The 12,615-nt window shown below is 39.2% G+C and overlaps 1 protein-coding gene across 1 annotated transcript in view; it reads right to left on the bottom strand.

The window, feature by feature from the left end:
• Positions 1-972: 972 nt before the first annotated feature.
• REEP5 (receptor accessory protein 5) overlaps positions 973-12,615 on the bottom strand; it is a 16,948-nt gene continuing 5,305 nt past the window's right edge. The window contains exons 3-5 of the mRNA XM_057367499.1: positions 7,145-7,283; positions 2,690-2,858; positions 973-1,309 (exon numbers count right to left, since the gene is read on the bottom strand). Coding sequence (XP_057223482.1) covers positions 1,260-1,309; positions 2,690-2,858; positions 7,145-7,283 — 358 coding nt within the window. The 3' untranslated portion in view covers positions 973-1,259. The remainder of the gene's footprint in view (positions 1,310-2,689; positions 2,859-7,144; positions 7,284-12,615) is intronic.

Below are 12,615 nucleotides of genomic sequence, written 5' to 3'. Positions count from 1 at the left end.
ATGTTCTGTGAGTTCAGAACTGCCAYACCATTAATGTAGGCTTTAAAGAAATGCCAGTATGAAGATGAAAAGAGATGAATTTCACTAATTCATGCTTAATTAATTCATTAATTTAATTTGTTGAAAATACTCCAGTGTGAAAGAGTATAGATGCAAATCTGAAAAGAAAAATAAATATTCTTTTACACTGATTGTAAAAAATCCCTTTATTCTCTTAGCATCCTTGGTTGCACTCATACTGATTGGTCAGGAATATATCAAGTAACAACAAGAGCATCTCCACTCAGGATATTAAGTGCCCATACAAAGTTGTTCTAAGCACAATCAGAAGAGATTGCAGATTTTTTGAGCAGAAAAAGTTCATGGGAATTCTAGTCCATCACCTTAATGACATAGTTCTGAGGACATAGYTCCAAGACAGTTGGAATTTTAAAAGAATTCAGGAAAAAGTGTTTGTAATGGTATCACTCCTCAGTAAAGGTAAATTGTGCTTTTGAATGTGATATTAATTAGCACTGTATTAGCAGTTTTGGTTAACAACTTATTTTAGCAAGAATAGGGAAGAAGTTGTACTTCAGTCATGTTGTATTAATCTTTGCAATTTAATGCTTCCATTTCTAGCAAATTATTTCAGGCCAATATAAGCTTGATAACTCCAAGGAAGTTATTCTTTCCTATAATTAGTATTTACCCATTTAAGAATACACACACTGTACCAAATACTGTGTTACAACAAAACATGCAACAGTGAATAATCTCTATAATCAGGTGCCTAGAACATGTAATTTCACAATTTACAGCTTCACTGGTGGGCAATGCATCCATTATGCCATCTCTCACAATAATTCCCGGTATATTCAAGAAGCTCCATTCAGAATTTTCCCTACAAAATAGCTTTGTACTATGAGATGCACCACAATCAAAGTGTTAAGAGTAACTCCATAGACAAAGAGACAACTAAAGTGCAGAGCCTGAGGGATATATACTTTTTATTTATATTACTGCAGAAAGAGATTACTGAAAGACTTCTTCTGCATGAAGATGAATAAAATATTTTCATTAAGCTTCAGATGCTGCCCACTGCATTGCTTTTAAATAAAAATGCATACTCTCTATCAGTCACAGCAAAGTAGTAAGTAAACTTACAGCACATTCCTTTAATATATCAAAATGTTTCCAAGGCAACATTATTGAACTTATACCACAGTCCCCAGTAACATCAAGCTGCGCAAAAGAGGCAGTAGGGAAACTTATCCAGTTTAGGTGCTCTTCTTTTCTTCACCCAGCAAGTTCACTGTTGCTTTCTTGGCTGCAGGAAAACAGAATCAAGTTTAGTCATAGACCCACAGACAAAGTGGGTTATCCAGTGTTTTTGAGCTGCATAAAAAAAAATTCTTCCTTTTAGGTCACACAAGACAAAACATAGAAGAAAAACTAACTTTTATATGCACATTGATAAAACTGATCAGAGAAAGATTTTTAAAAATAAAGCATAAGCAAGGAGCAGTACAATAAACATTCCAGATTGATATACATAATTATGGTATACTTAAAACAGGACTGCTCATACTGTTTAGGACATACAGGTCTGCAGCAAGAAATACACCATAATGATAAAACAGGCTTGGAATAATGACAGTATTTGTGTGTGCATGCATATGTGTGTGCAGTATTTTTTAAGGAAAAGAAAAAAAAGAGAGGGTTTTTTTTTAAAATCTTTATATATAAAAATAGGAAAAAGAAAGAATAAGTGATGAAATGAGGACAGGAAAATCCCATGTGGAACAAGGAAGGACATTAATTAAGATACATGCCTACCAATAAAGACTCAGGAAGAGACTTGCAACAAAATTTTCAAGAATAGTTGAGAAAGGCAGATCTTTTAAGCAGACAGGAAAACTGCGTAAGTTGGTAAAAGGAAATGAGACTGCATGCATTGTTTGGTGGAAAGGAGAATTAATATGCTTTGAAATAGCATATAGACAAAATTCGTTCCAAATTCCAAATGAAACTTATATAAACCTTTATTTTGGCTGCTTGATACWTTTTTTTTTTCTCTTATTCATAAAACCAGAATCAGATAATCTCAAGTGCAAGGGTTTACTATGGAACTCAAGGAAATAAAAAACTTAAGTGATCTAGAGGTTGTGATAACATGTAAAAATAAAATGTAAGTAATTCCTTTAAGAGTGAGGAATCCTTTGACCTCCGAAGGAAGGAAAAGTATAAAAATATATAGATGGGAAAACTGCACTTCCCATGTTTCTGTTTATTGCTGTTAACTGCTTTACTGCACARTTGGGAGCCCCTCTATACCACGAGGTATTTGAGCAAGTATTTGAGGAGATATGAGAACACACTGAAACAATAACTACATTTATGAAAGATATGTTTGGATCTGCCTCCAGAGAGAATRTTTTTAGTGGTGTGGAAGTATGGTGGGAAGACACACAAATTGTACAATTTCTTCCACTCATTCTAGCCTTACTGCAATTCTAGGAAGCAAGGTCCACTGCAACCCCCATTTCCTGACATCTTCATCTGGTTTCAACTTCTCYCTTATAATTTCCATCATTCCCCTACGATTTATTTTTGCTTCCTCCAAGCAATGAATATTAAGTGCAATAATAAGAGCTGCCCAGTGAAATTCCCCCTGCTTCCTGTGACCAGTGGATGGCCTTTTGCTCACCCTCTTTAGTGATGGTGTCTGCAGTCTCTGCAGCTTTGTCCTTCAGGTCCTGCACAACGCTGTCCAGCTGCGCCTCGTGCTTCAGGAAGAACGGACGGATAATCCGGTTGTAGAGGAACTCTGCCCCGTTGGAAGGGCTGGGAGCCATGCACCACAGCAGGAAGCCACACTGTGAGAGCAAGAACATCGGTCTGAGCAGAGGGAATCATGAGCAGGGGACAAGGTGCCTTCCCCAAGTGCCTCAGAAATGAGCAATTTGGGGACAGTGAGTCATTCCCTGCATGCTCAGGCCTCAAGGAGGGCACACACCAGGGCAGTCACACACAGTGAAACTTTATATTGGAATAATTCCATGGATGCTGCAAGGATAAAGGGGGAGGGCTGCAGCAGTAAATCTAATTTGATGTCAAATGTATCAAGACTGTATGCACTTTTAGTTTTTCTTTTTAATGTAGAACCATAAAACCKGGTTAGGACAGTGTGTATCCCAGAGGTAAAGTGACAAGGAAGAGAGATATCCCAAACTACACACTGTAGACAAGGATAATGCTTCTGGATTGCACAGTTAAGTTACAGCTTTTAGAGCACCAACTGCTCTCTAGAAAAATCAAACAAAGACCACAGTGTGGGCCATGTTTCTGCATCTTGCAACAAGGGACTGGAAAGACCATTATTACGTGTACTACAAATCCCTGTCTTTACAACCAAAGCCCTTTTATTTGGCTTGGGTTTCACTGCCATGCACCACACAAAGACAGCCATGCAGAATAAGATGAAACATTGAAGGGACAGGGAGCGCCATAACTAAATTTGCTTGAGCTATGAAAATATATATAAAATTATTTTACAGGATAAAACTGCAACAAAATGAAGTAAATTTCCTCAGCAGTTGTACAATTCCTTCTGAATACAAACAGTATGATATTATTCCATGTCAAAGGCCTTTCCAAAAAATGAAGGCATAACAGCATWTCTCAGGCTTTTGTGTTTTTCCTGAAACACAAAACAAAACCTCAGCCTCAGTCAAAACATGCGATGTTTTCATGTTAGACAGGATTCCATGTTTGAGGAYTCCCACGTTTCTGGGCAGAAAGGAAACAAAACACACAGTCTTCTTCAAGTGAGCTTTCCAAGTATTTTGGAATATATCCCCTCTGTTATTTCCCAATAATGTTGGGATGCTATGTATGTTCTGCTCTTCACATCTGTAAAATTTTGGCTTTGTCTTCTTTGGAGTGCCAAACCAATTTACCATCCTCTTGGACAAGTTTTACGCTTTCTTTTTTAAACTATTCAATCATGATGTCAAAACAGAATGACTTAAAAAGTTGTCTGCTCAGAAGACAAAGAAATGTTTTTCAAAGTAAGGTATCCACCACAGAGTCTGGCCCACCAGAAACATTCCAATAAATTAAGACAAATAATTCAACAAGCAATAAAATCTAGCACTAAATGAATTTGCATTMGATATGGTTAGAGAAAAGAAAGGCAAAAAGTGCCTTTGTCAATATAAATACAAATCTTTCAAAGCTTTGATTATTTGGAACTTAATATAACAGAAAGAATATATGGTAYTATCCAATGTTTTTATCTTTCATTACAAACTGAGAAGTGCACTGAGTTTATTTCCTGTTCAAGAATATCTGATCGATTACTGAGAGTTATTCAGCTTCTCCCAATACACAAAAGTCAGTTCTTCTTTTAGAAAACCCCTCAGACATGAGTCCAATTTCCTCTGAAACTGAAAGAAATTGAAGTTTCCCTTTTCTTGCCTAAAACCAAAATTGCTAATTTTGATTTTACAGCTTTGTTTTCTAGTCAAGAAGAAAGTAATTTCAGGTTTGTTCTCAAATACCCATTGTTTTTGAAAAGTACTGAAACAGATGTTTATACAAATTTTCTACTGGACATGTACTAAAGTTGAGAATCTCAGTCTTTTCCAAGCTTGAGAATGTTAGACTGCTAACTTAGGTTATTTTCCCCTTGTCTCTCATGGAATGGAACTGACACAKGCTATTACAAATAAATGTAAGAAGGTCCAGGAAGCTCAGAGTGATAAAATTGTTAACTGGAAAAAAAAAATCCAAACCCAGAATATATTCTTTGCAACCCTCCAGACCAGACAGAAGAGGCAATGAAATTCACCTGAGCTCAGTCTGATTCACTTGGACCTGCTCCTAGCAGCTGTTTCTGCTCTGGCACCACCAGTTTTGTTCAGAAACAGCATTCTAGTCTTTCAAGACAAAGACATCAGTGGAGTAAGAACTCTCTCTCATTCCCACCACCACGAATACTCATAGAACGATAAACTCTGCTGCTTTTACTGGCTGCTGCTTTTTCTGAACATGACAGATATATCTTGAACAAAAGTATTTAAAAAGAAATAATATGCACATGAAATTATGAGTTGCGTGTCCTGCACTTCAAGAGATAAAAAAAAAAAAAAAAAAAAAAAAAAAAAAAAAAAAAAAAAAAAAAAAAAAAAAATAAAAAAAAAAAAAAAGCCCACAAAGTCCAACAAATCTCATCTGGAGAATAAAAATATATATAAACATTATAACATAGTCAAAGGAGTTCTTCAGTGTGCCTTTCTCCCACCTATAAAATCTTTTAGTCCACTGAAATCTTTAATGTGACAGCGTCTAAACTCTGGACTTCAAGAGCAGCTGAGCCCAGTGTCTCAGCCATGMAGGTGAAGGTGTTTTGAAATACTGAGCAGCTAAAACTCAGTATTGGTGGTGTGGTGTGGAAGCCACAAGCTGTACCAAATAGATGCGAAATATGCAAATTCAACACATTTTGGAAATTAACGCAAGTTCAAAATTTTCGTGGGTGATGTATCTGGCCTTCTACCTCATAAAAGAGACATGGAGACATCATGAACTACTTTACAAGAGGTTTTAGTTCATGGATGGAATGAAGTGTGGAAGCTGCCTGATTCCTCCTTCTCCCCCTGTGGAGTAACTTCCATCCTTCTGCCCATTCAGCAACACTTTCTGATTCTCAGCCAATATCTGGCTGCCTTTGTACAACCAAAGTAAACCTCTGCTACCAACCAGCACTGAGAGTAAACACTTGATGTCCACGCAAGCACCTATCATAGAAAGCTGTGCATTGACATAATTCCTAGTGTTTGCTTTTGTACAACTGAGAAAAGTGCCTTTCCCTTGATTCCAGCCCCACATGTAACTGTGACATTGCAGATAACATTTTATCAGCGCCCTTTGTGGTCTTTGTTTGCAAAGCCAACCTGAATTTCAATTGTGTTCTCCTCAGAAAGAGAGCTATGGGGGTGTGAAGAAATCACTGCCACATCTTTTTCCCCCAAGAATTTAGAAAAGAAGCTCTGAAAAGACACTGTATGAATTCGGAATTTTAAGTATACTCCACTGAAGATGATGGGTTAAAGCCATGATTCTACTAAACTACAAGGCATCCAAATGATTSTCTCAGCTGAGGCCTATTAAAGACTGAAAAGGAACAATGCAGAGGTGTAAACCACTGTCCCAGTCAGTTTTTCTCTATAAACTATGGCATTTCCTGGAAACAGCTTTTGACATCATCAGGTCTTATCACTAAAATTTTAAATGACCCCATGATAATGGTAGGCAAGCAAATCCTTTTAACAACTTTGGTGGTATTAAACCAGGCTAACAAAACGAAAGAGGAGGAAGAGAACAGCCTGCTGAACTAGAAAACAGCTAACAGTTCTTGGAGATAAACAGCAGACTCTGCAGCAAGCTAGAATGCTTCTATTCAAAAGCATTTACAATGATCAGCCACCTCCCAGAATAATTTACCATGTTAAAGATGACTGACACCTCAGATCACAAACAAAGCTTGGAACACATTAACCAAATCATTGCTGGTAGTCAAATCACACTCTCAATGTACACTGGTGACAATCTCCTCTGATACCTACCAATTCCTTACAGGAAACTGACACTTAATTAAAAATTAAAGCTGTAGGACTCAAGCTATTCTCATGTTCCAACTTCCTTCTTTGCTGCAGTGGCACAGATATCACTACCTCCTTCATCTGCCTGTGATTTTGCTCTCCACTTTTATTAACGCACTTAAAACGAAAATAGAGCCACTCTGTGGGGTTCACCATGTCTGTCATTTGTCCAAATTCACCTGAACACCAAGAGAAACAACTGTCTTTGGGGTTTGTTTTCTTTTATAGGACAGTTACACTGCCTCTTTCTAGTTTTCTAGAAACACAACAGACTTTTCCCTTCCACCCATCCCAACTTCTTGTCTTGCTTCACAAAACCATCAACTGTAAACAGATCACTTGGCAGTACTAAATCACACATAACCTGCATCTGAAAATAAGGTGTGAACCTGGAACTATTCCAAATGACTCTGCCATCATCTATCCATTCTTGGAGAGATTAGACCAGTTATATCAAAGATCTCATTTCAGGAGAGGGGTCACATGAACTAACATACCTTTAGCATGTAGTAGAAAGGGAACCAGGACAGAAAGATGTCAGAGAAGAATTCAGCTATGCTAAAAATGCCGTACACGACCCAGTAAGTCAGCCACTGTGTGTCATCATCTTTGTTGGGACTTTCAATGGCCTTGATTCTGCAAGGAAAACAAATCAAGTGAGCAGAACAGCAGCATCAAATCTCATCTTTAAACTCAGATTTGTTGTTACATGTGAATATTCRTAATTGAGTTACACCAAGAGAACTAATTAGCATCTATCATACAGACAGTGTGTCAAGATCTTTGAACAGCAAAGCTTTTCCCAACACATCACACTTCAAAACCCAAAGATACTCAAGCTATTTCTAGCTCTGTGATCATGAGGAGGAAAAAAACCCAAACAAAAGCAGTGAGTGTTCTGACCTTGTTTATGAAGTATTTTGTGGGACAAGAAAGGGAAGGGATAATCTTTGGCCATAGTTCCAGCTGTGGGGGCACTGTGGTAACCCTGATCAGAAAGCTACTGCACATCAGAACATTATTGATCCACGTRACAGATAACCGGAGTGAGTTCAGGCATGGGGGACACGGGATGCCATCGATCACATCACCTGCCTGGCCTTGCCTACGACCAACAGCAACCATCTTCCTTCTCTGCCAGTCAGAAAGGAATGATAGAAAGGAATAGAGTTGTTGTCTTGGATAACAAGTCCTACAGTAGGTGAAGTCCTAAAAATGGGATAACCTTGCCTGCAGACAAAGCCTGCACAGTGCTTCATGTTTGGGTCAGTGTTCCATTCAGGGCTGCACAACTTGGGGCTCTCAGTACCACCATGGGTGTAAGAATGTCTATGCTATTCTGTTTTTTCACATAGCTAGTTTTAAGASCATTTTAAATTTACTCATGCAGATATGCACTAGATTCCTCTTTGAAAAGGTAAACTGACCCAAAAGATTTGCAATAAGTCCTAAGAAGCACTTGGTCTGCATAAGCAGAGGAGATCCAGACCTGTATGCTGAGGAATATGTAGCTGCATCTCCCATTTTATTGCTCTATAAATTAATTCCTGCAGGATTTAAAAAGTCTGATGTAAACTAGATTATCAAGAATAGGGTGAAAAAAACCTTTGTGGAAATACTGGACTTTCTTCATAATGATTTAATGGGCTTTTGTTCTCCATCTGATATAAAAATGCAGCTCAAGTTTATACAGTTCAAAAAATCAGGAAACTGAAGGATGCACATGGGCTCCTTCAGTAAAAGTAGTGGAATGGAGGTTTTGGAGCTAMGAAATTCCAGATTAACATTGTAAGAAGTTCTAAAAGAAAAAGCTAGCAAATCTAAACCTGATAATTTCAAGCTTAAGAGTGTTAGAAAGCATTTGTCCTTACACTGATGCTGGAGGATGAAAATCTGTAGACTCAGTTTAATGAATTTTGTTTTCTTTCTTTTATCACTTATTCCTTTACTACCAGCTATGTTTCTGAAGCAGCATGTGTGAGATGTATCAGGGGTGCCAAGTTTTCTGTTAGGTCCCTAAAAAAGGCATTAGGGAGGTTTACAAAGCAGAAACCAGAGAGCTGACTGTAAGTGCATTTCCTGTGTGTGAATTGAGAAACGCTGTGGATTCCGTCACTTCCCAGCTCTGTAAGTCAGGGGGGAGCAGGGGGAGTTGGGGGAAAGAATTCCTGTGGCATGTTTTAGCAGAAGCAATGTCAGACTCGCCACATGCAGAGGGAGCTGGCACCGCTGCTGGATTGAGTTACTTTGAAACTCAACACAAGGATCTGATGCTTAATTCATGCGCTATTTCCAGCGGACTCTGAGGCCGTGTCGTACAGCGGGAAAAGCAACAGCCCTCGACATACCCCACCATTAAGGGGATTTTATCTAGGCACAGCACCAGCACAACAGGAAGAACAGGTTTTCCAGACGCTAGCAAGACCAGGTCTAATTCCTGCTGCTYCTATCACCGCAGGCAGCCTAGCCCGAGCGATCTGCTCAAAGGCAGGGACAACTCCAGCTGCTCCTGGTCCTAGTGCAAACCACATCTTTGCTATGCCCACGCCTCTGAAATACTCCAACCACACCAGGTGAGGTTACAAAAGCAGCCCCTGAACACCACAGGAGTTTGGCAAGAAGGCTATAGAGCTATTTTCAATGTGTGAAACTCCATTTCCGGAGGCAAACAAAAAAAAAAAAAATACAAGGACCAGTAGGGATGTGAGAGTGGTGGATAAACCGGGCAGAGAAAGGAACCAACTGCAAAGTTTCTCACCGTGAAGGAAAACTTGCTGTAGAAGTTCACAATGTGAACTTCTTTATTTCTGACAATTTCTCCATTAGTGGCGTAGAGAGGAATGCTTATTTCACCACAACAAGTGCCCAAGCTTTGTATTTGTGAGAAAACACTTTGCAGTGAAACTGCCAGCAGTTTTGTTGTYTTCCAGTCACTATCTGAAGTCACATACGGATTTAAGGGAACATTGTTGCATTTTTTTTTAACATTATTAAAGTCATATCGGTAATCATGAAAATCAGCTTTCATTTTAAAAATAAAAATAAATTTAAAAAAACAAACAAAAAAACAAAAACAAACAAACAAACAAAAAAAAAACTTAGGCTCTCCAATTTCGTGGCAAAGGGCAGATGGCACATCACCGTGTTAATGGGCCATGCTCTATTATCTTCTCTCCTCCAGAAACAAATGGCCTTTGAGAGCTCCTAAATGCAGTGCCATGGGTGTTCCCCCTTTGAACGTTCGCCATCTGCTGCTGTAGCTCCTCGGGGAATACATGAACAATACGCTGTCATTGTCACACAGCCACAAGAAGCAACACCACCAGGAGCCAATGCCCCGTCTGATTTACTCAGCTGATGCAGGCATCAGCATGAAATCCACACGTGGTTGTTTTCTCACACAGGGAACAGCACATTTCCCCTCCTCCTGTAGCGATCTGATCTTGGTGGGCAAGCTCAGGGGCAGCCCCCCTAGCACAGCCAGCAGGCAAGAGCCACGTCAGCTCAGGCTGCTCCTGCTGGCCATGACTCCAGTCCCAGTCGGGGAGAGAGGGAGGGGAGGAAAGCAGGATACAGCAGGGCCATCTGTGAATGGAAATTTTAACTGAAGGGAAGGCAAGTATTTTATAAATATTCTGCTTCGGAATGGGGAGCATGTCCCACAAATGAGACTGAGGGAAATCCAGTGTAACATGTCACTATTTGAGTAACAGGGCAGAAGTTACCTCTATCCCTTGTAAATTTACACACTCTTTCACAAGTAAGAAAGTCACAGAAAATAGTACTTGCCCAAGAACAGGCACAGTAACTAATGTGGAATATCTGAAGAGAGAGGGGGTTTTATCCATTTATAACTACACCTCTTCCAACATGAGAATTRCACCATAATCAAACTAGTCTTTTAAGTTCTTCCACAGGCATTAATTATATTGGTGTAATGCCCTGTGCAACTAATCTTAGGAGAGACATCACAGACATTAATTCAAGCCAAGAACACTTTATTCTTTTCCATGTTAAGTCATCAGTCAAGCAGGCTGGTATTCATAATGCAATCTTAATCAATAAGTGAAAAGATACACACAAAGTGGCACGGACACTATATCCTACTTCAGGATTCCCTTCTTATAAATTATTTCTATGTTGCAAGAACAAGTAAATCAGTCTCATTAAAATGTAATATTAAGATTTTCTAACAAATTAAGGATGATCCAAACACTACAGCTTCAGATTTAAAAAAATGATACTGCTTTGTCTAGTGCTGATTTGACTAAATTCCACTTTAATTATATGTAGTAATTACATATCCCAAAGGATTTTTTACACTGCTTAAACATTAACTGCAGAGGACTGCAGAGGACTTTAAATAGAGCCTCAAACAACTACTTACAGTAGTTCTGCACCTTGGAGGTAAAAGCAATCATTAGGAGCAGCGCTAGTAGTCCAGATAGCAAATATCACAGATCAGTTATTTTAAAAACAGCCGCCTGTTCAGGAGTAAAAATGACCTGCTGTGCGCCAGCACTGCGACGGAGGGGGAGCCAAAAAAACCTTCATTTTCAGCCATATCTGTTCCCCAGTAAACCTGCTAGCTGGTGGTGCCAAGGGGGAAGAGTGGAGGCTTCACATTCTGCAGCAGCCCTGGGCTCCCATCCACGGTGTAGCTGCAGTTACAGAGCACTGGCTCAGCTTTGACCCTGTGCAACCTACAATCAAACTGAACCCTAGATCAAGTGTGGTTTCTTATCCTGTTCTTGATAGTAACAGACACTGGTCTAATTTTAGTAAGTTGCCAAGCGGAGCTCTTTCACTCAAAGCATCTGACTCATTTCAAGAAAAAAAAATCAGCTCTTTTCCAAGAAGAGACTGTGGCTCCTCAATTAGCTCTGGCATAACAACTTGTTTCTTACAATAAGTTCACACATATAGTACTCACAGGCTAAGTTATGAGTTTGGGGTGGAGGGTTTTTTTGAGCTGAATCCAGATATGGAAGGCAGAAATAAAGAAATGCTGAATTTTATTGGTCTCATGTGAAGTGACGACTCTTACCCCTGCAATTTACAAGGTGTACCTGACGATCCTTGTATAAATAAAGGTACATGTTTAAGACAAAAGACCAATCTCCCTTAATCCCAGTGATTATGTTCTAGCTGGAAAAGACAGGATCATTTTGTGTATTTTTCCTTCAGTTTTCTGGTCCATACTATACTGAGTAAGCAGGCATATTTGTCACATCCTTAGACAAATTAGTAAGTTGTTAGTTAGTTTGTTTTAATTTAATTAAAAAACCCTGAAACTTCTAGCTTATACTTACTGGTCTGCCCCAACTCTTTACAGTAGGTCGTAAAATAATTTACTTCCAGCTATCTATCCACACACCCATGCAGAACCAATGCTCCACTGCACCACAGACTTCTCCAGCTTAGTGCCTCCATCATCCTCATATCTAGCTCATCCTGGCAGCCTGCTTCCCTGGCATCTCATGTCATCTCAGTGAAACAGGCATCTGCACACTTGGATTTGCTTTATCATTTTGGCTTCTACATTTCCATCCATCAGCTAAAAGCTTTCTGCTTTCCGTCTTTCTTCCTCCTCACTAACTGCAACAGCAGAGTCAGGTGTTTGCAGATACAGAAAAGATCTTCCTGCCAACTGCACTTTACACAACTGATGTGATTTGTGTCTACCAGTTTCCTTCACTCAAAATTCTGTGTATCTAGAAGATTGCAGCAGAAAAACTCAGGAAGGATAGCAAGGGAGGGCTTCAATGTCTGTGCACAGACAGGTATTATTAGAAGACACCAGAAAGCTACATGATAGTAGTACAAAGGGTACTTCTTGAAAGGAAATGGAGATTGAGGCAGCAAAAGGAGCACATGCCATTTTGCCCAGCAGTGTAATCCTACAGCCTACATGTTAACTCAGCACAAAGCCAAATTCCTGAAACAAAATGAAAAAAAAAAAAAAAAA

The sequence above is a fragment of the Malurus melanocephalus genome, unplaced genomic scaffold (genome assembly GCF_030028575.1).
Source record: "Malurus melanocephalus ecotype Western Australia unplaced genomic scaffold, MMel_1.1 scaffold_80, whole genome shotgun sequence".
NCBI classification, from domain to species: domain Eukaryota; kingdom Metazoa; phylum Chordata; class Aves; order Passeriformes; family Maluridae; genus Malurus; species Malurus melanocephalus.
Note: the sequence above shows the minus strand (reverse complement) of the source record. Positions and strands in the feature narration are given on the sequence as shown.